Here is a 24,868-nt window from a genome sequence, read left to right as displayed (position 1 = left end):
AGCTTTATATACTGTAAACTGTACATAATATGTGACACATTTCATATGTTCAAAAACGTGCAGTCCGTATTAAATGCATTTTATGTTACTGTATTTGTATTTCGTTAGGTTGTAAAATATTGCAAGTCGCAAAACTACAATAGGAACCGCATATTGTTAGATTCTCAAATGGTTGGACTTCTCAAACCTCCATGGGTAAGCACGATCGACAAGGTGCCTGCGCACACACACGCAGGTACAAATTGGACAGACGATCCCACATGAGTTTACGGCTGGTTACACTCATCGTCAGTCAAACTATTTCACTTTGAGGTATGTGAAACAAACATGTTTGATCACAGATATATATCATTCTTGACCAATGTGTAAATAACGTCGTACGTAAATGTATTGTGGTACAGTAGGTAAAAATCATGTGACATGAGCTAGTCACTTATAGTAGACATGTGGTGCAGGACAGTACCATTAACTGCATTTTTTTGGCATCACATTTTTTTTTTTCATTATTGGGTGCCAGTTTACCAAGTCTTACTTAAACAAATATAAAACGGACGATTCAATATTGAAGGACCATAAACTTAGATACATGTACATTTAGTTAACAACATATATGTAAAGTTCTGATATATATCAAGATAGAATTAACTGAAGTTAGATGCAGATGTAAACCATATTGCTTTTATCATCTAAGGAGCTTTCTACATTTTGTGTTTTATTTTTGTAATATTGGTTATAAGATGATAATTATAACAATGGTATTTATATTATATAGCACATTTCCCCACTTGGAGGCAAGTTCATTGTGCTTTATAAGATGTAAAAGGCATTAGGCAGCAAAGAGAAGTACAAAACACAATCAGACAAACATACAAACACACATGCACAGTAACGATTGTCAGGAACATTATTAGAGAAGGTGGAGATAGTAAGATTCAGGGGACACAGATTACAGTAGGTGTTTCCAAAAGATGAAAGCATATAATAACTCTACTGTACAGAGAGACAACAACTAGAAATGACTCATGTCCATAATGTGCTAGCTAGAATTAAAAATACCTGTTTGTTCTAACTGTAACTGCACAGGAATTTAGTAAAATTGTTTATGTGATATAATTTTTAATAGCTTTCAAATGGTATGATGAATGATTTTAAAATATTTTTTCTTCCCACAGTAAATAGGAAGTCTTACTGAAGATGGATGTCAGAGCAGGCATTGATGATATTGGTGAGATGTTGGCTGTTGTTGGGGTCAAAGGATGGCGCTGTTGTGTGTGTAACATGACCTTTCCACGATTCTTTAGTATTGATCATCATATGAACACCGATCATGCTGTACCCCACCATGTTGGTGCACCATCTCTGGGAAGAATTGTTCCTTCTTCTGATCAACCTCAAGATGAGACAAGTGTATCATCTACCAACCAAGTGGGTGCACAGTCTTTGGAAAGTATTATTTCTTCTCCATGTCATACTCAAGAGGAGACAAATTTAGCCTCAGCAAGTCTGGCCCAGGCTCCAAGTGTGGGTTTTTCTGATCAAAATTCCTTGGCAGTTGAGCACATTGGCGCACATATACCCATCCAGACTGATGTTTCAGTCAGTCATAAAGAAAGTGGAGTTTTGGAGAAACCTGCTGTTCATATACGGATCAAAAAAGAGCCGCTAGAATATATTGGTTCATCTGGTCAGCAGCAGCAAAATCAACATGATTCTTTTCAAATTGTTGGGATGAGAGAAGAATGTCATGAAAGTTTGCCGTTCTCAGATAGTGTGGCATCAAACAAAGAGTCTTCAGATCTGCACAAAACCACACTTAACCTTATTCTTTCTGCTCATGAGCTACTGTCAGAAAATCTTTTGAAAAAAGGTTGCCATGGCAACAAACTCCCTGATTTCAAAGAACAAAATTCCACATCAAGCATTGGACATCAGAGACATCAGAGTCAGGCAACAACAGCACCTGTTGAAGACATGGAGGGTATAGAAGCAAGGTTTGATAGCATGCGTGTAACGCGGACAGGTTCTCCATCAGTTCCAGCGTCTAATGTCTCAGGGAAAGAGCTCCCATCCAGAAACCAGAGTCCCACCCATGATATCTGGAATGCACGAATTCATCACTCCTTAAGATTCAAGTGTAGTTGTGGTGAACTGATAAGGTCCAAACATGAATTCAAGAAACACAGAAAGGCTTGTTTTTCCAAGCACAAGACATATCCTTGCCCTGTTTGTGGAGTGGTGTTTGGCCAGAAAAAAGGTCTGAAGCAACACATGCACATAAAAGGTTGGCAGACTGTACTATGCACCCTCTGCACAAAACAGTTTCATGATCATTATGCTCTGCAGAGGCACTTTGAGTCAGCCCACCCACATTCTGAGACTTCTCTGCATGCAGTGAATACCCAGGAAAACGTGGAAATCCATGGTGACCAGAAACAAGCTTCAGGGAAAGAGAAGGAAGATGGGGATGTACAAGAATCAAATAGAAAGGTTGTCGGCTCAACCAAACCGATTGTTGTGGAGCTGCCCTCTGAACAGACGACTTCTATGCAGCCTCTTTGCCGAGAAATCACTTCTTCTCGGCCGCCACTTGAAACTCAGATGAGCATTATAACGTCCGAAGAACAACCTAGCAGCGACACCGAATTAAGCATAGTGGTTGATGAAGTGACTTCACCGTCCAGATTGTCAGGAGAAATAACCGGTGGTGATAGCGTCATTGAAATCAGTGATGAGGAGACAGATAATGAAGAGATGACGAATAGCCCAAGGAGCTGTGAGAGGGATGAAGAAGAAGGAGGAGAGCATTCAGAAGAAAATTCTAGATTTGCCCACAAGTGGCAGGATCGGAAATGGAGGAGAATGTGTAAAATCATGAGTTTGCATCCTCCCTGCAGCGCAGGATTTGACCCTTTCTGGGCTCACTGGGGTCCTAGAGGACGATGGGGTCGTGGAATGAGTTTCTGGGGTCAACATCGACCTCCATTTGGGCCACCACCACCTCCTGTATCATCACTACCACCGCCACCACCACCCCAACCACCACATTTTAACCTCCATTTTCCTATGCCACCTTTTGGCCGATTTCATGGGCCATATCACCACGGCGACCCTTATAACTTCCATCATCATCGTCACCATCATCATCATGACAAACGTCACCATCAATTTTTTTATGGGAGACATACTGACATGCATAAAGCGCATCACGGTAGCTGCCACGGATGTCTCGAGGGTCATTGTGAATGGTACAGCGAACCAAACATTCCTCAGTCCACTGAAGGTGATGATGGTTCTCAGGGAAAACATGATTCTGAAGTATTCTCCGGCGAGAAAAATTGTCCCAGCTTTTGCACCGACGATGTCCGTGAGACGACATCAGGCGAAGTAAATCCTGGCACGAACAACAAAGGCCCCAGAACGTCTACAGCTGAACAAAACATGGCTGAAGCTGGAGAGGAGGCTGAATTTCGAGGAATAGATTGCCTTTTCAAAGGAGGGCGTAAAAAGCAGATATTCGCATTTCTTGTGTCGAAGTTGAAAGAAGGAGATAATCGCTGGTACTGTCCGGACTGCCGGCAGGGCTTCGATAACATGGAGGAGCTGAAGGTCCACTGCGCATATCACCACAAGTACAAACGTTTCCCTGCTTCGTCTGCGAGGAGAAGCTGAAGTGTCCTGGGGCCTTCGCCAACCACGTCCGTCACCACTTCTTGGAGTTTCAGAAGCTCAGCGGCCACCCGCTGGGCCCGTTCCGAGGAAGAGGCCGGGGGTTCATGGGCTGGGGGATGAGACATCGCGGGGGGCTTCCTGCCTTTCCTCCTCATGTCTTCTTCCCAGATTACGAGGGCGGCAACGGCAGCAGCGACGAAGGGACCAGTGGGCGAGAGGGCCGCGAATGTCCTGTGTGCAAGGTCAAACTTCCGATGGACATGAGCGAGGAGGAGTTCGAAGCCCACGTTTGCGCTCACCAGGACGGCGAGTCTTCCAGCCTCAAGTGCGAGATCTGTGGCAAGGAGTACATGGCACGCGCCTCCCTGTTGCGCCACATGCACACACACTCCGGCACGCTGCCGCTCAAGTGCAACATCTGCGGGGAGCGGTTTCTGGAAAGCCGCGAGCTGACGCGTCACCAGACACGCACACTGGACAGGTGGCCTACACGTGCGCCGAGTGCGGGGCGGGCTTCACCTTGAGGTCTTCGCTGCTGACCCACACGCGCTCGCGTCACACTGGCGAAAAGCCCTTTTCCTGCCCCTCGTGTCCCAAAAGGTTCGCATCCTCATCGCTCTTGAGCCGCCACCGCGCGCGATGCAAGGGGAGCTTGCTCAATCATAGCAGTCCTGCTTCGGATGGGACCGAGACAGGGACACAAGGCTCCGATACCAGGTCTTCCATGGACCCAGACGCTAATGAACGATTTTGATCGATGAATTCTGGACAATTATTTTCTTTTCGTGTCACTGGATTAAGTCGATTTTATGTGCAATCCATGCTGAAGAAAAGCCCTCACCTCAGTCTCAGGAAACCTGTTACAAGAAATGCGCTTTCTGCTCTCTTTCCATATGTAACATTATTACATAATTTATTACATTAGACCAAAGTTCAGGTTCGTTCGTTTCTTTGTCTTGAAATAGTGCTTTTCACCTGTACAATATTGTACGAGTGACGTTGAATGGAACTGTACCTGTGATGCTAAGGGAGCCAGTATTTGTTGATTCCTAAGAGATGATTGAATTGGGTCTTTCACTTATAAAAGTTTATGCACCACGAAGAGGTTAGTACAGACTTGCACTTAGTGTTGTGCGTAAAAAGATGAAGAAGAAAAAAAGCCCGTTAATAACAACAGTCAGTGTTGTGTACACGACCTCTTCAATACACACCTGGGGGGAAATGCGCATTTGTTTACAAGATTAGGGTACGTGTTAAAAAAAAAAGCTTTATTGCTGCAAAGCTTTCATAAATTATATGTACTGATATATTTCAATAATAATGTGTGTTTACTTAATTGCGCTTTAAGTTGATTGTTTATTTAACTCATGTCAAACGCGCGCGCATATGCACAGTTTTCTCTCTATATCTTTACATATATATATATTCCAAGAAAAGATAAATGATTTTCCATGAAGTAGGTGAAAATGTAACAATAAGAAATCCACAGATGTATGCGAATGAAAGCTACAAGGATACCAGTTTTTAGACATTTTAATTTATTTCACTGAATTTTTTGTGTTTCTGAAATAGAATTGTATATAAGCATTCGAAGTTTAATATAACAAGTTTTGAACAATGTCTTTACATTTGTGACTAGGGAATCCACACCAATATTTGTATTATTTCTTGTGATTTTAATGAAGAAATATAATTAAGGTATTGTTCAGACTTTCTTGCGAGGTTTAACTTTCTGATCAATGTATGTTTCCTTTTAGATATATTTTGGTTTGTTTTATTGTATTACAATGTTATGCTGGTATACTTGTTCCCCCACACGACCTCTGTGATTAATTGCAACCTATCAAAGATTCAGGCTGTGATCTACTTAATAGACTTTCCATGTCAAGTTAGATAAAATCGAAGAAGTGTTAAAACATTAGCTGGTCTATGAACATATAGATAGTATTATTTTCACTATTTTGAGATATGCAAGTCAGACAGTAAATAAAGCAGGAAGTATGTCGCAAGATTGGAGGAACTGACATTGCAGTGATTGTATACAGTGTACACCATGTCCGGCCACATCCAGCTGTTTAGTTTTGACCAGTTCCCTTTCTTTTCGCAAGATGAATTTATTTTTAAGCGCCATCCAAAGTGGGGGAAAAAAAGCCGAAAGTGTACCTTGTTGTGGAATTGTAGCAATGCTTGCTAAAAAAAATATCTTGCTAATGAATACCGGTTTTTTCCATATTGCCAAACGACCAGCCAAGACATATGCATGCTGTGTGATGTTCATATGTACTTTATAACTCCAGACATAACATTCAATGTGAGGTTTTTGTCAAGTGTGCAGCATTCATACTCTGGGGCGATTTTCAGGGTTAAAAGATTGTGAAACCCGTTTAAAAACTAATCGTGTATTGTTTGAGATATTAGCAAACATGAAAAGAGATTGTATAGAAAGGTGAGGGGGTGGGAGCTATCCATTTCTACTTTCCTGTTTCTGTCACCAGGCATTTAGTTGCTGCAATATTACTGCTGTTGAGAAATTTATTAACGTGTGCTCTCCTTTTATTTATCATGATTGTGATTGAAGACAAACAAGCTCATTAAATTTTATATTGTTTGAAGGTTTCTGTTCATTTTCAATTTATTTTACCAATTTCCTCTCTCTCTCTCTCGCTCTCAAGGCTCGAGAATTGTTTTACGTGTGCTTTTCTGTTTTTTTTTTTTAATTGCTGCTTTGTGTTGTATTACTCTATGATAAATATCTTTGTTAGTTTTTGAACTATCAATGTCCACGCCTCAGATAAACCTCATCTAGCTTGCCGTGACTGTGCAAATAGTGTTTAAAACATCGTAAGGGTTCTTGTATCAGGTATACACTTAGTTTATATTTCACCTGTCTGTCGCTTCAAATGGTTGTTAGTGACAATAAGTGAGCATGATTCATCATGTTGACTATGATATTGTATACAGGTACACTGTAGTCATTAGTCTCCGAGTTATTTCCCCTGGCGCTTCCCGTGACCTGAATGTTGAGTCAACGTGACCTGGGTCAGTAACAACTTTGTCCGTTGTGTGTGTGTCCTTTACAACAAACGTTTTCGAGCATGCAGCTAAAACCCTGTTCTTTATCTACTATATATATTATCCTCTTCACAGCTTACATAACAATCTCTTGCTCAGCGATAAGCATTGTATGCGACTTTTGCCGACAGCTTTCATCGTGACCGAGCATTTTTAGTTACTAAACAAACTCGTGCTTCACTCAAACAGCTTCATTGTTAAAACACAGAAAATCAACACTGAAACATCAATTATTTTATCATCGTCTTTAAACAGATGCTAAAATCACAATAAAATTCAATGCTGGGTAGTTTGAGAACTAATCACCCTCCCTAAAGTTTGAATTAAGCATTTCCGTTTGTGAACTTCCTCTGAACTCTGTATACAACCATATTTCATCTTAACTTCCGGTCAGGCTAAGGCAACGAGCAGTCGCCCCGTGTGTCCACTGCTGACGAGGTCAGTGTCCTGTCTTTGTATTGTCCTATCCTGCAGTCACAACACTGTGAACATACATGTTAGAGGTTTACACGTGGCGGTTACTGGTTCCTCAAGCAGGAGACTGGAGTTTGACAGATTCGTGAAGGGAACTTTGAAAGATATTCTTTGATAATCATCACGGTCTTGGTTCATCACATTGATGAAGTGTCTTGAGGGGAAAGTAGGATTTGTTGGTACGAACTAGAAGAATAACAACGGAATGGGGATGCAGTGCACAGAGACAACGGATGCCTTTTTTCCTCCCTATATTTTGTCACTATCAATCCCTCAGTTCCACTTGTTGACCCATGTATTCTTGGAATAAAATGTAGGGTGATTATGAGTGGCCTTGGTCATATGCAATAAATTGTCCTTAACATTAGAGTTCGCTTGCATGAAGATGTTGCTGACCTATGAAAGGCCTAGAAGCTTCTTGATCTTCGTATTCACTTCAAGTTCCCAAGCGGACTGGAAATCAAGCAGACGGGAGGGTGTCTCTCTTTCCCACTTCCAGCAGTTGTCCCCCACTTTTTCACTTTGCACGACCGATAGTGATGCATGACAGCAAGGCTGCTGGGAAGCTGGTACCTGTGAGATAAAATGTCTGTTATATCACAGTTGAACCATAAGTTACGATTTCTTATAGGAAATAGTATCCTATACTATGCTTTTAAGTCAGAAAAAAATTGCATCTCACTAGACCTTTAATGTGCGATAAGCAAACACCATAGTGTGTGTTCTTAGGATGCGAACCGCCTGCACAGGAAAAAGAAGTTAAAACAGACTGGAACACCCACCATTTGTACTTCTTCATCGGCTGTCCACTTAACCTTTGCGCTTTGACCATCCTGGCTGGGGAGAAAAAGGATTTTGGGAGCTGCGGCCCCTGCCTTGGGAGTCCAGCATGTTGGACTTGGTCATCTGCAGGTGAGTCAGGAAGAAGAGGTCGGTGTCGTTGTAGGTGCGACCCCAGTCTGTCAGGTGGATGTGAGAGTGGCTGACGAAATAGGCGGCGTCTGGAAACTTTGCCAGAGCAGCCTGAAGAATGGAACAGATCAGAAGGAGAGCAGGTCACAGAAAATACAAAAATCAAAAGTTCAAAATAAAGACACAAGAAGACATCAGAGGAGTTAGCATTTCAGACATAAGCACTCTCTTTCCCCAATTTGTTTTCTGATCATAATAGCATTTGTAGTCCCTCACCTTGAATACCTCCCTGAGTGTGTTATGTGGCGATGTGGGAACAAGGAGTTCGTCGTAGTCAAGGACAAGAACGAATGTGAAGGTGGCCAGTCGACGACGGCAGTCGTTGAGGTTGATCCAAGCATCCATCCAGGCTTGTTCATCGTACACTCGAGGGCGGACAAACCCCCGGGGTGGGTCACCTGTTGCAGGTCACCAGCAAGGGTTAGAAAGACAGCAGCGGGTGGACAGACTCAGAAGGACAGACCAAAAAATCGAAGAACAAACAATTTTTATACACGAGTTGCTTTCAAGGCTAGGGACAGTCACGTGTACAATGAAGGTGACGACAGCGACAACAATCATCAACTAGACGACAGTCCACGTGTGTTACCTGCTCTTCTTGCCAGCGAAAAGGAGCGAAACGTCACCAGACCCTCCTTCTCATAGTGACGCAGAACGTTAACGGTCCTCTCAGTGACGTCAAAGTAGTACACGTGGATTCGTGTTACTCCTACCAGTCGATGGAGTTCTATCCACTCCACCTGTTCAAGCATACAAAGGCTTTAAAATGCTAAAAGAGAAAATCACGTTTATGCGCCATTTGTTCTCTGAGCCTGTGTTATCAAGCGGCCATGTTTTTGTCTAGTAAGATGGCGGGTGAACTTGTTACACAATGTATGACTGTTGGTAACAGTTAACTTTAGTAGTACTTGTGTCATTGGTGATCGATTCACCTTTGGGACATGATTCGATTCAACTTTCGGTGTTGGGACGATGTGGTCACAGCGCGGTTGATTCGGCTAATGGCGGGTGATAGAACTGAATAATAGGATAGTTATCTGATTATTCTTTTATTTGTTTGGATACAACACTATCATCCGTCTCAAACTTACCTTATCCAGGTAGACACAACATATATATAAAATGCTGCAGCTAGTTTTTCATACCAGTTCTATGAGAGGGACATCTCCGTACAAGGCCGGGAGGCATATGGCAACGCTGGGCATCCCATCGTTCATGTCGTTGTCGGTTGATGTGACAAACTCGATGGGAAGAAAAGGACTGACTTCTGCCGTGCAGTTCTTGTACCCGAACGCCAGTCGCCTCACTCCGTGTTTAGTGGTCACGTGACATTGGTACTCCGTGTACGTCAGGTTTACCTTAAAAATTCAGTCAGTTAGCAAACAGCTAACAAAGACAATGCACTCTATTAACCGATAACATACTTTAGGACGTACGGCTTTCTGACAAAAGTCTCCACGAGGTCTAAAAGCTAAACATCATTGACAATTAGTGTAAACTCATAGAAAACCATGATCATTGCGATCATTTGACCACGTGATCAGATCACGTTAGTTTGAACTAACTTTCTGGACAGGTCTAGACAAAAGTTGACAATTTCAATCTCCTGCGGTTTCTAAAACGCGATTTGGAAGTGAGAAAAAGAACATGTTCGTTCGGTATCCATCATGGCCGAAAATCACCTCCTCCTGAACATAAACTACCTGGTGGACATAGGGTCCTCAAAAGGGATCAGATGTGGTGACGCCAGTCGACTAACTAACGCAGTCCCATAAATCCAAACTCTCCATTCGTCACGCCCCAATCAATGTTTGCAACAGACTGTAGGTGATGCAAACACTCCAGTTTATGAGTTTATTAGGTACTTGACACAGCAAGCACCTACTTTATACTTCTCAGCTCCTCCAACCTTTACTTCCTCGGACGAGAAGAACTGCATTTTGTGGACAAATGGTCACGGAGCAGAAAAGTCGGTTGATGTTATTGGAAAGGTCGCAAATCACAGAGTGTATTTTATTTCACTGACAAGTTTATTCCTCTCAGAGGTTCACACTCACCTGAACGGCCTCCTTCCCTAAGGCCGTTCTTAACTGGACAAATAATTGACAAACATTTGACCAAGTTAAACAGTTTTAGAGGATGGTTCTATCGAATCTTTGTCAGACTTGGTCAAATGTTTGTTCGTATTTGTTCTGTTAAGCAATGCTTTCACATGTTGGGAACGAGTTCAGATTCTGAGATGAATTGAGATGTAATGAAAGACGCTAATAAAAGTTTTAAAAAATGAGACAAAAAAAAAAAAAGGAAGTATCGTAATTAGCACTAAGAATAGTCAGAGAATTGAAATTATCGAGGGTTTCTTTTCAGAGTAATGCTGTCTTCGTTAGCGCACGCACAAGTTCACTAAGGTTTGCTGTCCCGTACCCACGAATGAAACTGCTTGCCCATAGGTCCTTTAGTGTATTGGTCAATCCATCTTTATGTTTTTAATTATCCGTCCTTCTATAACTCCAACCATTTCGTAAAAGTTATCCTCCACATAATCCGACGTGTGAGGACTTGTTTCCAAATTATTAAAGTGTTTGCCTTCCTGAAGGTTTCCGTTTTAATTTCAAACAACCTATATTAGCAATATTGCTTGATTTGACATATGACAGTGAAACATTCAATAACGGCTTGCATATCTTCGCAACTCCCTGTAATGATACACATCTACACACCTTCAACCCCAACAAAGGTAAGGCAACTGATAAAAGATATCACGAGAAATAGTTGTTTGTGAAGGAGAAAGAGTGGTTCAGAATAGACCCAGGCTCCTTTACGTTCTCTATCCATCTACAAATGCCATTCTTATCTTTGACTACTGGGATGAAACGAAAGAAGCAAATATATAAGAGAAAGTGACGTGCAGTTGCCTACCCTTGGAAAATTTAACCACGTACGTGACGGCAACGGCTGGTGACGATGTCAGAGGTGACCGTCCAGCGCTTCCGAGTCCGGAATACAGCAGACGAACTGTACCTTGATGTCCTTGTTTTGCCGGTATCTCGTCAGTCCACGTGGTGAGGAAGACAGTATGTCTGCTGCCTTTGCCTCCCGCATGTTCCCCAGTCCTCTTCTCGACAGCCGTCACTGCGCTCAGCACGTGCACCTCCAGCCCCGGGACTTTGGCGTTGGTGCCTGCTCCGCCAAACGTCTTGCCCACGCCTTCGGTCCTCCGCTGTCGTGCAGCTGCGTTGCAATGACACCTGGCAGTGACCTGTCGATGTTGTTGTCTTCTTCTTTGGATCCATCGGGGCCTAACGGCGTCTGAATGGTCAGCGTTCGTTGACACGTTCGTCGACGAGACTAAAACGTCCGCGTCGTTGTTGTCCTCGTATGGAGATAGCGATTTGACATCGGTGTTGTCCTCCTCTGCATCTTCAAAGTCATCGAATCCAAAATTTGCCACCGGATGATCTCCTATGTTTGAATTGTCAGAACTGTTGCTGTTCGTGTTCCCTGGATCCGGGTGGGAGGAATGGGAGGACGGGTCATCTGTGTTCCCGTTTCCAAGAAATGTTACTAAATAGGAACTTGCGGACCTCACACCCACCTGAAAGAAATCGAAAACTAATCACAATACGCACAAAGGAAAGATCAAAAGCAGCATAACTAAATAAGTAAATAAACATTTAGATAGAAAAACAGATAAATCAACTAATAAATGGAGAATCTAATACACGCACCAGCCACTAACTCAAATATATAGATAATAGCATCGCTATCAGTAAAAATTTGTAATCATTATAGAAGGAACGGGAAAAGGGACATACAGAAAGAACAAAGCACTTTGGAAAAAAGGAGTGACAGTAAGAAAAGAGAAAAAAACTTCTTGAGGCATAATTTATGCAGATACAAAACGCAGCATATTGTCTCCTTTGTTGTCCAGTCACCGCCATCACTCCCCTCATCATCGAAAACAAGAGAAAGGTCACATCCTGTTCAGACTGGCATCCATTTAATAGCGACATCAAAGGCCTGCCTTGTCACTCCCTCCCTCAATATGCTACAGAAACAGCAAAAGGAAATCTTTGGTCACCTTGTGTCCTGGCCCAACTGTTCTCAGGCCCGAGGACATTATTCGGTAGACGGAAGGGGAGACGATGAGGAAGAGAATGTGAAGAACGGTTAAAGTGATGAGGCCCAGAAGACATGTCAGCATGGAGTAGACTCTCAGAGGCCTGTGGACAGATTCATGGTCCATCCGCTGCCCTGCACGGTGCGTGTCCACGGTGGTGGTCACAGGAGTCAACCAGACCAAGGACGGCAACTGCGTCAGGACCAGAGCGGGGCGCTGTATTTCAAAGGCACGTGAGCTCACAACAGTGACACGTGTAAACCACTTGAAGACCCTAACTGACTTATTGATGTTCAGTTTGGGTGTCCTCGAACCTATTCACAAATCACTGAGTCTCGTTGTCGTTAAGGGAACCTCGAACCTGACGATAAACTCCTCCCACCAACCCCTTCCCACTCGGCAAATCCATTTATTAAAAATGGTTTATTCAGTTAAACAAAAGTACTTTTCTGTGATATTCGGTCAGTATACAGCCTGAACTGTTACCTTAATCAAAGAATTAGTGGCATTTTTACCAAAGAAAATTGTTAAATTGTCAATTAGTAGGTTTTATTTGTAAATCACTTTATTACTTGTATTAGTATCGAGTAGGTTGATCTTTACCTTGTAACTAGCACTCGTAACTAGAAAGCCAGTCGGAAACGTCCATTCTCCTGATGCTGTCTGGGTAGGGCTGGAATGTTCCAGAATCAAAGTAAGGATCAAGTAAAACTTCTTGTTTTGTCAAGAGCTCATGCTTGATGTGTTTCGTTTGTCATCTGCTTGGATACACTAGCTGACAGGTGGACACTCGAGACATGAGATTTTAAATGACACACGGACTCCCGACACATATTTACACACATAAACAAGAAAATAGACGTACATAGGTCAGCGCAAGATTGTCAATACATTTCAGCTAGAAGTTTTCAAGCCAGAGTTCAAATGAAGTATTTTCCTACTTTTAAGAAAACTGATGTAAGATGAAATTGTTTATTGGAATAACTTCTCAAAAGTTAAAAAAATGTCATGGTTTAGTCCAGCTGTCAACCTTTTGCTTTTTTTTTGGGGGGGGGGAGTTAGGTAGGGTGGGGGTGGGGATCGATCTTGCTGCCGATCTGCCCCGTGTGAACTTGACTGCCCCTTTAATTAACGAGCTCCTCGTAAATCTACCGCAACTCATCTAACTGCAATCAGGCGCCGTGGAGGTTCTTCACACACTGAGCCATACATCAAAAAGAAGAAGAAAAAAATAACAGCTTTGTAACAGCTTTCGCCCATCATTCTGTTTTGAGGAACTGCAGTAGAGCAGCTGACCTGACCACGCAGCACGCAACCCCAAAGACATGGTTTGTGACACTGACTTTCACCAACAAGTGCACAGACATTATTTTCATTCCCAACATTTTATAATATCATAATAATATAATGATGTGTCCTTTTATCGCGCAGTATCCCAGGCAAAGTTCTCCGCCCATTACAAACCAAAAAAACAACACAGACAACATTCCAGTGCCTCTCTTTGTGAAGTTAATGGAAATATCTGGTCGCTCTTCTGCCAAATGACATTCACAGACCAAGATGTCAATGAGATAAATGTACAGAAACTTATTGGGATAGACAAAAATATACCAGAAGCGTAGAGAAAATCATCAGGAGAATGTCTAGATGAACACAAAGCAAAAATTACAGTAAAATGTTGAAACACACGACTGTTGGACACTGATTAAAGTCTATGGGCAGGCTCGACTGTTTTCTGTCTGACACATACTTAAGCCTAATATGTTTGTTTTACACTGGATTTTTTTCCCCATTGAAGCTTATTTACTACATTAAGGAACTATATCTGAATTTATGATTTCTCTGGTTACTGCGGTTCAGGTCACCGGGTACAAAGGGGAACAACCGTGGTATTCTTGGGAACAGCGCATAGTCCGCAGTTCAGTCCCTTGCTCCATTTTCACACTTTGCTCTTCCTCATCAAGACCAATTTATAACTCACTGAGAAAAAAAAAACTCTCACACATCTATACTCAAATACAAGGTACAGGATAAAAAAGAAGAAAGAGTCAATGACAGGAAATGCACGATAAAAAGATGAAAAAATGTCAGACAAACAGTCATACATTACATAACCACAAAGATGCTTTTTGAGAAATGTTCCGTTAATCGATATCCGCCATTGCGAACAAAACCGTGCTGTTAGTATATTTTAAAGTATTATGTATTGCACTATATGCATATATGCTTGTATGTACTATACGTTTGAGCGTATTTTTGACTTTTATACGACAGTCTGCTTTTCATTTTGTTTATGCCAGTATCATAAATAATCTGTGGACCGTCGTTGACCGAAATGTTACTCAAGGCCTTGCTATGAATAATACATGTATCAAAAGTTCAATGTAAAGGTTGCACATTGACCAAAACCTAGCAGGCTACATATACATTATCACTTTTCATCCGAAAATATTTTTCCCCACTGTATGCATGCAGATCGACTTTGTAAGGAATGCTGAGTTCTTATTTTTCGGTTGTTTCATATAAATAGTAAACAAAAATATTTATTTACTTGCTAAGAAAAATGGCCACGTCTAGCATTTTATCTGTGTTCGTATCTTCTTACACTTCACGCGAAATGAGATGTTCACGAGAGACACCTGACTGGTGACACGACCGTTCTTTTTGTTGCAGACGCTTAGTAACACTGGGTGAGCGGCTTGTCACGTGACACCTGTTGCGCGCTTCTCCTTCTTACATCGATCTCTTCCGGCAAAGCTCTCCTAGTCGACCCGCGCTAATCTCTCGCTGTTCGCACACTAAAGGGCCGGCAGCCATTAGGAAGGAAGATAACTGCAGGACGAGAAAAGCAGTGCAAGGGGAGATAACTGGTTTGAAGCGAGACACGAGACTGCGGGTGAGGGGAGGGTGTGGCAACTGTCGCAGCAACTCGCGCTTGCCGACCGACAGCGACACAGCAGCAGCAGCAGCAGCAACAGCAAGCAGGCTAAGGCCGCGTGACGAGAGTCTGTGGCCAACTCGGCGAGAACTGCGACTGCAGCGAACAACAGAGCGAAGCTGTCCCGGGGGCTAACGACACTTGCCACAGACTAGCAGCTGCGTAAACAGCTTCACGTCGCACGAGTCCAAGCTGTCTCCTCAGCTCCGTCAGCTGCGCGCCTCTCACAGCCGTTAGCTGTAAAAGGTAGCATCTAAGCTTTGCACAACTCGCCACGAGAATCCAGAACTCGCAGTGTCATCCTCCCTCGCCAGTCATCTGTTGCAGTGTGTACCACCGGGGACTCGATCAGACCCTAGTAGGACTACTTAAAAAATACGTGCGTTTGATTTTACCCCCTCCCTAGCACGCTGCTGCAGGCGTGGAAGTGGTTGAGCAAAGTGACAGAAAATTACTGAACCACCTGCGCGTGAGAAGGATTGTCACCACAGACCCTCAGCGTAGCTCCATTGCAACAAGTAAATACCTTGTTGTTGATCCCCCCTACCACAGATTCCCATAGCACCAAGAAACCACATCCCCACCCGTCTCAAGCATCGACACCATGGCCAGCACAGAAGCTTCTGCCAGGGATTCCAACTTTCTGAGGCAGTTCCGGGACTTGAACACTCGTGAGTTTAAGCGGATCACGGCCAACCAGTTTATGGATGTGTGGAACCACTACGATACAGACGGTACGCATAACCGACTTCCTCATTGTTTGGTGGTAGTAGTGGTGGTGGTGGTGTGACTGTGGTGGTGGTGGTGGTGTGGTGGTGTTGGTGGTGGTGATGGTGGTCGTAGTGGTGGTTGGCTGACGCTGGTAATCTGTTGTTGTCGTCACTGCTTGGTTCTGTATTGTTTTGGTTTGTTGTTGATTATTGGATCAGGGTTGCGTGAGAGCAGCTGTGGGCGTGTAAGGGTCTGTCTGATTCGGCAACCAGCTTGTTGTTACGCTTCTGCCCTTCAACCACCATCTGTCGCACCGCGTCACACGAAGTTGCAGCTGACAAAAGATCGTCTGCACCTTTGTCAGCCGCAGCCTCGACTTAGACTTGTCCTCGCTTGTGTCTACATATGTCAGACTTTCGTTCTTTTTACTGGTTTTTTTAACGTTTGTTTCATAGGGTTGTCAGACTTTAGTGTCTTACTATTGTCAGCTTTAGCTGTCTTACAAATGTCAATTGTCAGACTTGCGTAAAAATTTTACTCTCCCATTTGTCGGAATTCCAATTTTTCTCTCCTGTAACTCGTCTTCTATAGTGGGTGAAAATTTGCTGCGAAGCTTCCCCCGTATTATCCCAATCCTATCATCAGCTTTGCTCATTTAGAATACAGTTTGAGAAAAAGATGCAAAGAGCTGATATCATCATCCAGCTTTAAAATCAACATTGAAGCGACAGAAATCCAGGAATCTTCAGTTTTGCTGCATCTTATGGTTCTGTACGACAAGGCGTGGTTAGTACTAAGTTGGAAGACATGATATCTTGCTTTTATCTATGTCTTAAGGATGTATGCAGTCGGGTGTGGCTAGCAAAAAAGACAATCGCCTGGATTGGGTTGCATGACGGTGCATTTCTGGGTGGTCATACATAAACATGTCCATAATTTTAGAGAGTAAAAGAACTATGCGGACAGTGTTTTGGACCATGAGAAAGGCAGGCTGATGAAGCCAAGAATGTTTCTTAAATGCAGATTCATGACAGTCCACCAACGCTAGTGACAAAACAAACATTCGTCAAAGATGTCGGCCCTGTTCAAGTTCCAGGTGCAAAGGATGGTGCTAGGTGCTAGCTGGATGGCGAACACAAAGTATTCTCCAAAATTCATCGTAATGTTATGATATTTTAGCTGGATTCATCACACTTAGTACACAGACTGTTTTCTAGCGGCTTCAGGATTTGTTTACCAGTTGTAAGGTTAGCAGGCGCCTGACAGAGGTGGGCAGAGAGTTTGGCATTCTAAACGATAGCCACAAGTGATTTTTGGTGTCCATTGATGTCCTCCTCCTCCTCGTCATCATCATGATTGTCTCTACTACCTACGTTCACTTTCTTCTCTGACACTTCACGACCGCCGTTGCAAACTAATGAATTATGCGACAGAGGAAGGTCAGCAGGTTCATTACCAACAGCTGCAGCTGGTTTCATTCCAACTGGAAAGCTGTTTTTTCTGTCGATTAGTTAATAACCTCAGATGCATGCCGGGCACGGCTTGTTGACTTTTCTGGCAGCGATGAGTCAACACAGCGTTGGCGGCGCTTAGGGGCCAGATGATCGGTTTCCTTTCTGCTCGGAATGAAAAGCCTCAGCAAGGTCTGTGGTTCAGGAGATGGCCGCCATTACCACTCATCTGCAACCACTTACGTCAATGCCGCCAGCAAACATCGGGGACAGCAATCCAGTTGCTTAAATAATGCTCAGATACAAATGGTTGTGAAATAGTGAGTTCTTGTCCAGACTTAGTATCAGGATCGCACTGCGGTAAAATCCCTGTCAGTAATGTCTCTTAGTATATATCTTATGAGTGAGAAATATGTTAAGATTAATATCTAATTGTTGAGAAGGCTGTAACATTCCATCAAAAAGAGACTCATTCTATTTTTGATTACGAGAATATCGCAATCGTGACTTTTGCAAACAAGTTTATACAGACACCAGAAAATTGGTGGTGCATTGTACAAATGTCGCGCCATTGCGTGTCCTGAGTGTCTGCGCATGTCCTCACCACGTGTTTGCGCAGGCAATGGCGCTGAACAGCCAAGACTACGTCTTCAGCTCAGTTTTGATTGGCTGGCGTCAGGTTTCGAGTGGCAGTAAATGTTTATGACGAGGCAAAGGTTCTCCGTCAACAGAGAGTATATTCTCGACATCACGCACAAAGTCAGATGATCGACCTGGAGAGACATGCGCAGAGGAAGTATTTCCACGGGCATTGAAGCTAATCATTCCGCGTGTGATTACGACTCACTCAGTCCATAAACTTCGTTTGCAACATCACTAAAACTAAAGAGCTAAAGATACTACCGTGGCTGGTGCAGACAAGAAAGTGATTCCAATTTTCTGAGTACTTCTCGAGTGTCGCACCTACAAAGAATGTTGTTGCCTAGAATCTGGTATCTCAAAGAAGTATGTATATTTACCTGTACATTAAGAAGTTTCAAATTTGTGATTGTCAGCAAAGAAAGCTTTGTTTTGTTGTTTGTTCGACATGTTGTCTCATCATGATCCATTTTTACATCGATTTCGCTGCATCAAATATCATAAAATGGAACAGAATATTTCAGCGAAAACAATTGAAAAAAGGATCATGATGAGACAGCATGTTGAACAAACAGCAAATCATAGTTCAATGTAAGTAAATAAACAACAAAATATAGTTTAATTTAAACGAATAAACAAGAAAGAATAGTTTGATATAAATAAACAACAAAGCATATGTGAATAGAGAGAAACGTTGAGAGGAAAGTGAACAAAGAAAGTCTAAACAGAAGAACGCAATAGCAAAAGAGTAACATTGGCGATGACAGATAAAAACAAGGTTGATACAGGCGAGCTGTACACAAACAGACATTAAATATGTAACAGATTTGAAGGACTGATTGTTTTCAATTACTAAGAGTTATTCCACAGTCATTCATGAAAGAATGTAATAGTCATGCTAAGCATGCAGCCTTACAGATATTTCCAGACACCAGAAACATGTCTGATGCTGTTTACAGAAGAAATAGCGGAGATTATACGAAGTCACGTGACTACAGGCATCAGCGTACAAAAAGGTGATGCACTACTTTCTCGCAAAAAAAAAAAAAAAAAAAAAAAAAAGCTGAAGTCGTGCGAGAACTCTGTGTACTCCGCGTATACCATTGACACACATTATGCTCTCTCCACCAGTGGCAGGTAACGGATCTTTTCGTCACCATGGAGACGGAGATGCGTATGTAGAAATGCCAGCTGTCAGAACACTTATCAAATATTGACCATGCAAGCTCTTGCATTGAAAACAAATCTCCTAGGTTTGCTTCATGCGATCATACTTCATTTGGCTACAGCGAATTATGTATTGATCTTCATTCTTGAAGCGACTGAAAACTCATTTAGTCCCCCATTCTCTCTCTCTCTCCACCTTCTCTCACTGCGGAACAGGACTGTTGACCGAGAGTGTTGTCCTTGTCCTTGTATCAGTTCGTGACCCTCGCAAGAAAACCTCGCTGGTCAATGAGCATGACAAAACCCAAAGTCCGTAAATCCGTTGTTGTTATAATTATTATAATATTACAAAAATATCAGCAAATAATTGCGCTTTAATTATAGAGCAAAGAGTATAATAGATGTATATATAAGTGTGCACAGTATATATATATCCATATAAAGCAAATAACTTATACATATATTGCCAGAAAGTTCCAAGTTCTCAGTCTGCTGCTGTTGGCTGCTAATTGTCTACTTGACCTTAGCACCAAACCTGAACACATTAATCCTTGTGAGAAATAATCACGACTAACATTTTGCATTAATTACAAAATAGGCCGCGGGCAATAGCAGGATCCCCATTTTCGTTCCATTTTGCTGATGAATGTTGTTGTGGGGTGACTGGAGCAAGGAATTCCTGTGGCATAATGGATGACCTGGGCAAGAGGTGAGCTCCATAAATATTTGCCAGCTTCCAGGGTAAATGTTTATATTAATCCTAATGGCAAAATTGGTGGTCAGTTTTCTTTCTAAAAATTGGCCTGTGGAAAGCTGACATGTACACATCAACACTGTTCTTTACTAGATCAGGCTGGAAGAAGTTATGTGTGGAAGAGGTTAATGTCAAAGGTCATAGCTATGAGTTGGAGGTAAGGTAAGTCAGAGACAAACTTCACTGAAGCTGTGATGGACTGAAAGCTGAAAAGAAAACTTTAAAAAAAACTACCACAGCGAGAGCCCTCAATGTTTGATAAATAATGGTCTTGCGCCTGGTCGTTAGCTCAAGCCCCGGAGGAATAGGAAATAGGAAATATGGAACAGCAGAAGTAACAGGAGAAGCAGCTGTCGAGGTCCAGTAGCTACAGCTTCTGCAGGTTAGTGATGCCAACCACAATCCCAGGCAATCGTGTTCTCGGGTGCTCATGATTAATTAAACAAAGAAACAACTGAAAACCGACTTTAACAGTTTCGGGCCAGCTGGTTCTTTCCTGTGTATTGAGCGGAACCATGGACCAGCGATGCATAGCTACCTCTGAGGTATATTATGTATATAAGCTGCCTCAACCCCACCCATTCACCTTTGGGGTTGGCGACAAGGAAGGTAGTCCACTGACAACTACAAGTCGCAGCTTCTCTTGCAGTCCATACCTACCTTCCGTGTGTGAATGCCTCCTGGGTAAGGCTACCTCCGAGATGTATCTACTTTCCGTCTATAGCTTCATCTGAGATGTGTAGTCGTGTAGTCGATGGCTACGACCTATGGTGTCTTTGCGTGCATTTTCCCCCTCATGGCCCCGTCGATATCAAATTGCAGACTTACAGCAGCAATGAGGATGCAAGGCCAGACAGTTAATTGCCCTTTACTGCTCCCTCCTGCTCATAAATGTCCGAGTGCCACGAGTCTTACAGTCTCTCCAGGGAGGAACGATTTTTGCCACATTACATACATTACTTGAAAGTGAAACTGAGGGAAGGAGGACCCGAGAGCAAAGAGAGTGAACACAACTCAGCCCAGCAAAGACCTTCTCTTGTAATTAAGAGCCCAGCTTTTCATCGGCCAGGTCGTCAATCGTGGCGCTGCTGGGGGTGCGCGGCGACGTGCGGGTCGAAGAGGTCTCGTGCCTGAGCGTGTCGCGAGATTGATGATGTGGGCGAGACTTGCCATGTTACCCTCGCTAATTCATTGCTGTCGACAGACCTGGCTCCATGGCCAGCGGCCGTTTACTCTTGAAGCACATTGCATGCTCTGGACTTTTTTCTTTGGTTGAAGCACCGGGATAATCTACTGCCGGGTCCAAGCAAAATACGAAAATCCACTTCTCATTTTACATCATTTATGGCTCGCTGGTGGCAGGCTGCAATTTTAGTGATGTTAGAAAATAATCAGTGCAAATAAAAATTACAGATGTAGTCGTTAAGATCCATTGTGAGGACTTGTCTCTGCTGTACCGAGTGATTAATCGCACACGGCTGATGTCAAACAAACAAAACATTTTTAGTCTGGTCCCTCTCAGATTAATTTAGCAGTCCAACAACAACAACTACTACAACGGGAAAGTCCAAAACATTTGATACTTGTTTGTCAAGGTTTCAAGAGCGTATTTGAAAAGGTCAAAATATCAGCACCAGTCTAAGAAAAAAAGGTCGTTAGCAACCGTCACACTATGGCAAGGGTAAGCAGTTGGCATAGCAACCGACACCTTTGACAGGTTGAGGATAGGGACAGTCTCCAAATAGTTTTAATGGCTGCATCCTTTTTTCCCTAACATTTATATTTTTCTTTATTCTTTTGCTCTTTTTTTTCAGTAATTCTTTCTTTTGCTTTGTTTTTGGTGTGCTAGAGTAGGGTGAGGGTTAAAGTTAGGGCAACTCACGGAGGAAGGTGGTTAATAAAAAAACACCTTCTAACTTCAGATAAGAAGAGATGTCGGACACATTTCGATCATGCTAAACAAATGATGATCTTACCGACTGTTACTATTTTTGTGTTCTTCTGTGCAGGCAATGGTTTCATCGAGGGTTCCGAGCTGGACAGGTTTCTGTACGAGCTGGTCACCAGTGTCAACACCTCCGACCTCGGTCCTGAGGTGAGTAGCCACTCCTGCATCCCTTACAATGAAGATGTCAATTGTCTGTCACTCTTTCATCTGTTTGCCTCCGTGGTCTTTATATGTCAAGAACATAGTGATATCTATTTCTGGTGCTTCTGTTACCTACACCACAAAGGTCAGAGGTTTCACCTGTTTTGACATTTTGTCCACTTACCTTGAAAGATGGCGCCTTATCTTCCTTGGTTTTAATCGGACACACAAGAAAAAAATTAAGTTATACATCAGCATTTCCTCTTTGAAACACCAATAAGGTATTACCGAAACAATTATAGAACCTTACTATAGTATGTACTAAAGATATACTGAAAGTTTTTTTCCACATCAAAGAATGACGGATAGTCCTGCAAAACACTCGTCAATCGTACACAGTCATACTGAGGCAACACCAACGAAGAAAATTTTAAATATTTAAATATAGATTTTTCAATTTCATACCACAATCTTTTTAAATACTTTATACACCCAAAACAACAACAAGAGCAAAAAAAAAACAAAAAAAACAAAACAAAAACAAAAAATAGACCAAAGCAAGTTGGTTGCACGCTGACCACAGCACGGTAATCACACCAGACGTTTACTGCGCCCTCTGTCTGTCGTCAGCGATGTAAGGGCCGACAAGTGCAGCCTCTTGACGACTAGAGTTTTATGGGCAACTAATAGGACAGAAACCACCAACGGCTTTTATAGGGGCTTGGCGCTGATTGGAGTCTGGACCACCCAGCCCTCCACCCCCATCTCCCCCTACACACCTCCCTCAACCAAAAACACGATCATCATCTTTTTCTTTTTCTACCTTCATCAGCTCCAACAGCTATTATTTGAGTTGTCGTCACTGTAACAATCAGGATATTAAAAATACGAAAAATGTATTAAGACTTCTTCAAGGAAAATGTCAACGGACGAAAAATTCCGATGTATAGAAAATTATTTACTTTATGTTTAGGTAATTTCTAAGATCTTCTATCGAAGCTGCTATTAAGAAAACAAAGGTGACAACAGCAAAAAAGATGAATTCATTTCAGTTGAGTTCATCATGAAGAAGATGCTGGAGCCTTTTAGTTTAGAAAGTCCATCGAAAGGTTTTCATTTCTTTCAACAAGCTGGACACAAAAGTCTGAACATGAAAACGGATCGCCATTCACTGCAAACCAGTTCAACAACAGTAAAACAGAGAAGCTGTGGTGTAAAATTTTTGCCTATCGAGATTGATAGATTTGCCTGATGGGATTTGTTTGTTTGTAACCCACACACAAACATCCTGCATTGCTGGACCAGAAACGCTGGTAGCCAGCACCCGACACTCCAGCCACCCGACACTCCAGCCCCGTCCTCGCATCAGGTTGCAATAAAAACTTTGCGAATGAATATTTTGCGTATGCTAATTTAAAAAAGAGACTTTTTTTAATATGTGATGAAAAAACTGTTTTATTTGTTTTCTTGTTCCCGCGTGGTGATCGATGAATCTGCGTATTTCGTTGAATGGGACTTGGGCTGCCGGCCTTTGACCTTTCGAGTGCAGGTGCTGATCTTTGGCAGACAAGAGAATGGTCTCCTGGGTTTCTTTTCTCCTGAATCCGTCCGTCCCTCCATCAGAATGTCAGGAATACAGTTTGGGTGTGTATGCAAGTGTGTATGACCAGAATGGAAAGCGTGGAAGTTGAAGTGAGCTCTAGTCAGGAGAGATCACGTGACTACGTGAATGAGATTGCTGACTCTGCCTTTATCCATCTTTTTTTCCAACCCCCACGTTTAATATAATTCGCAGCAGGGACACAGAACACGGAAAGAAGGAGAGAGATGGTGGATGTAGAAATGTCTAGGTGGACCGTTACTTCTAAAATTAGCACAAACCTAGAATCTCGGGATAAGTAAAATAATGATGTAATAATTTGAAAACCATGCTGTAATTGTTTCCTAATTAACAGTTATATTATTTATATTGACAGTGTTCCAGCTGTTGTCTGATTCGAGGCTCGGCTATGAAACATGAATGTGTTTATGATAATAATCCGATGTATGTCGCTTGTTCGTTGGTATGTGTGTTTGTATTATTCTCTGTGATGCGATTCGGAGGTTTTCATTTTCTCCAAACCTGTGAACAAATTCCCTGCTTACCACGGCGCAAGATTTCTCTCATTATCTGGCAGTCCCACCCTGGAGTAGTGTAATCACAACTGCAGTCCCAGGGGTACCTGTCATTGTCGGGGGCCTTGTCACACAATACCAGTGTCACAAGCTGTTACAGGCTGTTAATGCGATTGGCTGCTGGCGGCACGATCAAAGCAATGCTCTCAGACTGTGTAGTGTCGCCTCCTGGTGGCCAGTGCCTACCATAGTCGCCATTATCTGGGGCTGAGAGCGGAGTCTGCAACATGACCTGCTGATTCCTGCCTCCCAGGACTTGGTGGGCGATGGATGGCAACAGCTTTTTGTTGATTGGAGAGAGAGAGTGTAGGAGAGAGAGAGAGTAGGAGAGAGGTAGAGTTTCGTGTCAATGTGTGATTTACTATGATACTAAATATTATTTTCATTTCCGATTTTCAGTCCATCATTCCTGTCTTTATCAGTTTGGTATAAAGTTTCCCCCTTTATTACACTTTGCAGAGCGATGACTTGGTGCTCCAGCAGATGATGCTTTCTTTCTTTCAAGAGTTCATGACCCCATGATTGTTCTATCAAAAACTGTAAACCCTGTTTCTCGATCGTTCTTGACTCTACTCCTTATTTCTTGTTTGTTCTTGCTACTATATACTTAGTTATTATTCTTGTTAGTTCAAAGATA

The 24,868-nt window shown here is 42.6% G+C and overlaps 4 protein-coding genes across 5 annotated transcripts in view; 3 read left to right on the top strand and 1 right to left on the bottom strand.

The window, feature by feature from the left end:
• Positions 1 to 189: 189 nt before the first annotated feature.
• On the top strand, positions 190 to 3,707 carry LOC112577250. Its single transcript, XM_025260294.1, has 2 exons — positions 190 to 312; positions 1,173 to 3,707. Exon 2 carries the CDS (start codon positions 1,195 to 1,197, stop codon positions 3,667 to 3,669), a length of 2,475 nt encoding a protein of 824 aa, XP_025116079.1. The 5' UTR covers positions 190 to 312; positions 1,173 to 1,194; the 3' UTR covers positions 3,670 to 3,707.
• Positions 3,631 to 5,591, top strand: LOC112577268 (zinc finger protein 90-like). The gene is given in 2 exon segments (XM_025260321.1): positions 3,631 to 4,131; positions 4,134 to 5,591. Coding segments are annotated over 2 exon segments (648 nt in total). The 5' UTR covers positions 3,631 to 3,773; the 3' UTR covers positions 4,424 to 5,591.
• Positions 5,592 to 7,980: 2,389 nt separating this feature from the next.
• Positions 7,981 to 24,868, top strand: part of LOC112577266 (calbindin-32-like) — a 71,316-nt gene continuing 54,428 nt past the window's right edge. The window contains exons 1-3 of one of the 2 annotated variants that reach the window (XM_025260317.1): positions 7,981 to 8,127; positions 14,981 to 15,979; positions 21,977 to 22,062. In XM_025260317.1, the coding sequence (XP_025116102.1) occupies positions 15,850 to 15,979; positions 21,977 to 22,062 (216 nt within the window). In that variant the 5' untranslated portion in view covers positions 7,981 to 8,127; positions 14,981 to 15,849. The remainder of the gene's footprint in view (positions 8,128 to 14,980; positions 15,980 to 21,976; positions 22,063 to 24,868) is intronic. The other variant, XM_025260318.1, reaches the window with a different exon arrangement.
• On the bottom strand, positions 8,121 to 12,609 carry LOC112553130. The gene is made up of 6 exons (XM_025220154.1): positions 12,269 to 12,609; positions 11,123 to 11,782; positions 10,245 to 10,277; positions 9,333 to 9,545; positions 8,777 to 8,927; positions 8,121 to 8,585 (listed from the first exon to the last, which is right to left on the bottom strand). Exons 1-6 carry the CDS (start codon positions 12,431 to 12,433, stop codon positions 8,290 to 8,292), a joined length of 1,518 nt encoding a protein of 505 aa, XP_025075939.1. The 5' UTR covers positions 12,434 to 12,609; the 3' UTR covers positions 8,121 to 8,289.

This window comes from Pomacea canaliculata, linkage group LG12 (genome assembly GCF_003073045.1).
Source record: "Pomacea canaliculata isolate SZHN2017 linkage group LG12, ASM307304v1, whole genome shotgun sequence".
Lineage (NCBI taxonomy): Eukaryota > Metazoa > Mollusca > Gastropoda > Architaenioglossa > Ampullariidae > Pomacea > Pomacea canaliculata.
The sequence above is the reverse complement of the archived record's forward strand: the minus strand, read 5'-3'. Positions and strand labels throughout refer to the sequence as shown.

Bases quoted from the DNA above. Each gene is read 5' to 3' on its own strand.
- LOC112577250 (XM_025260294.1), top strand. From the start codon at position 1,195: ATGGATGTCAGAGCAGGCATTGATGATATTGGTGAGATGTTGGCTGTT.
- LOC112553130 (XM_025220154.1), bottom strand. From the start codon at position 12,433: ATGGACCATGAATCTGTCCACAGGCCTCTGAGAGTCTACTCCATGCTG. The intron at 10,278-11,122 runs GTTAAATTTTCC...TTATTTGTCCAG, and splicing joins CCGTTGCCGTCACGTACGTG to TTAAGAACGGCCTTAGGGAA. The intron at 8,928-9,332 runs GTATGAAAAACT...ATGCTTGAACAG, and splicing joins ATGTCCCTCTCATAGAACTG to GTGGAGTGGATAGAACTCCA.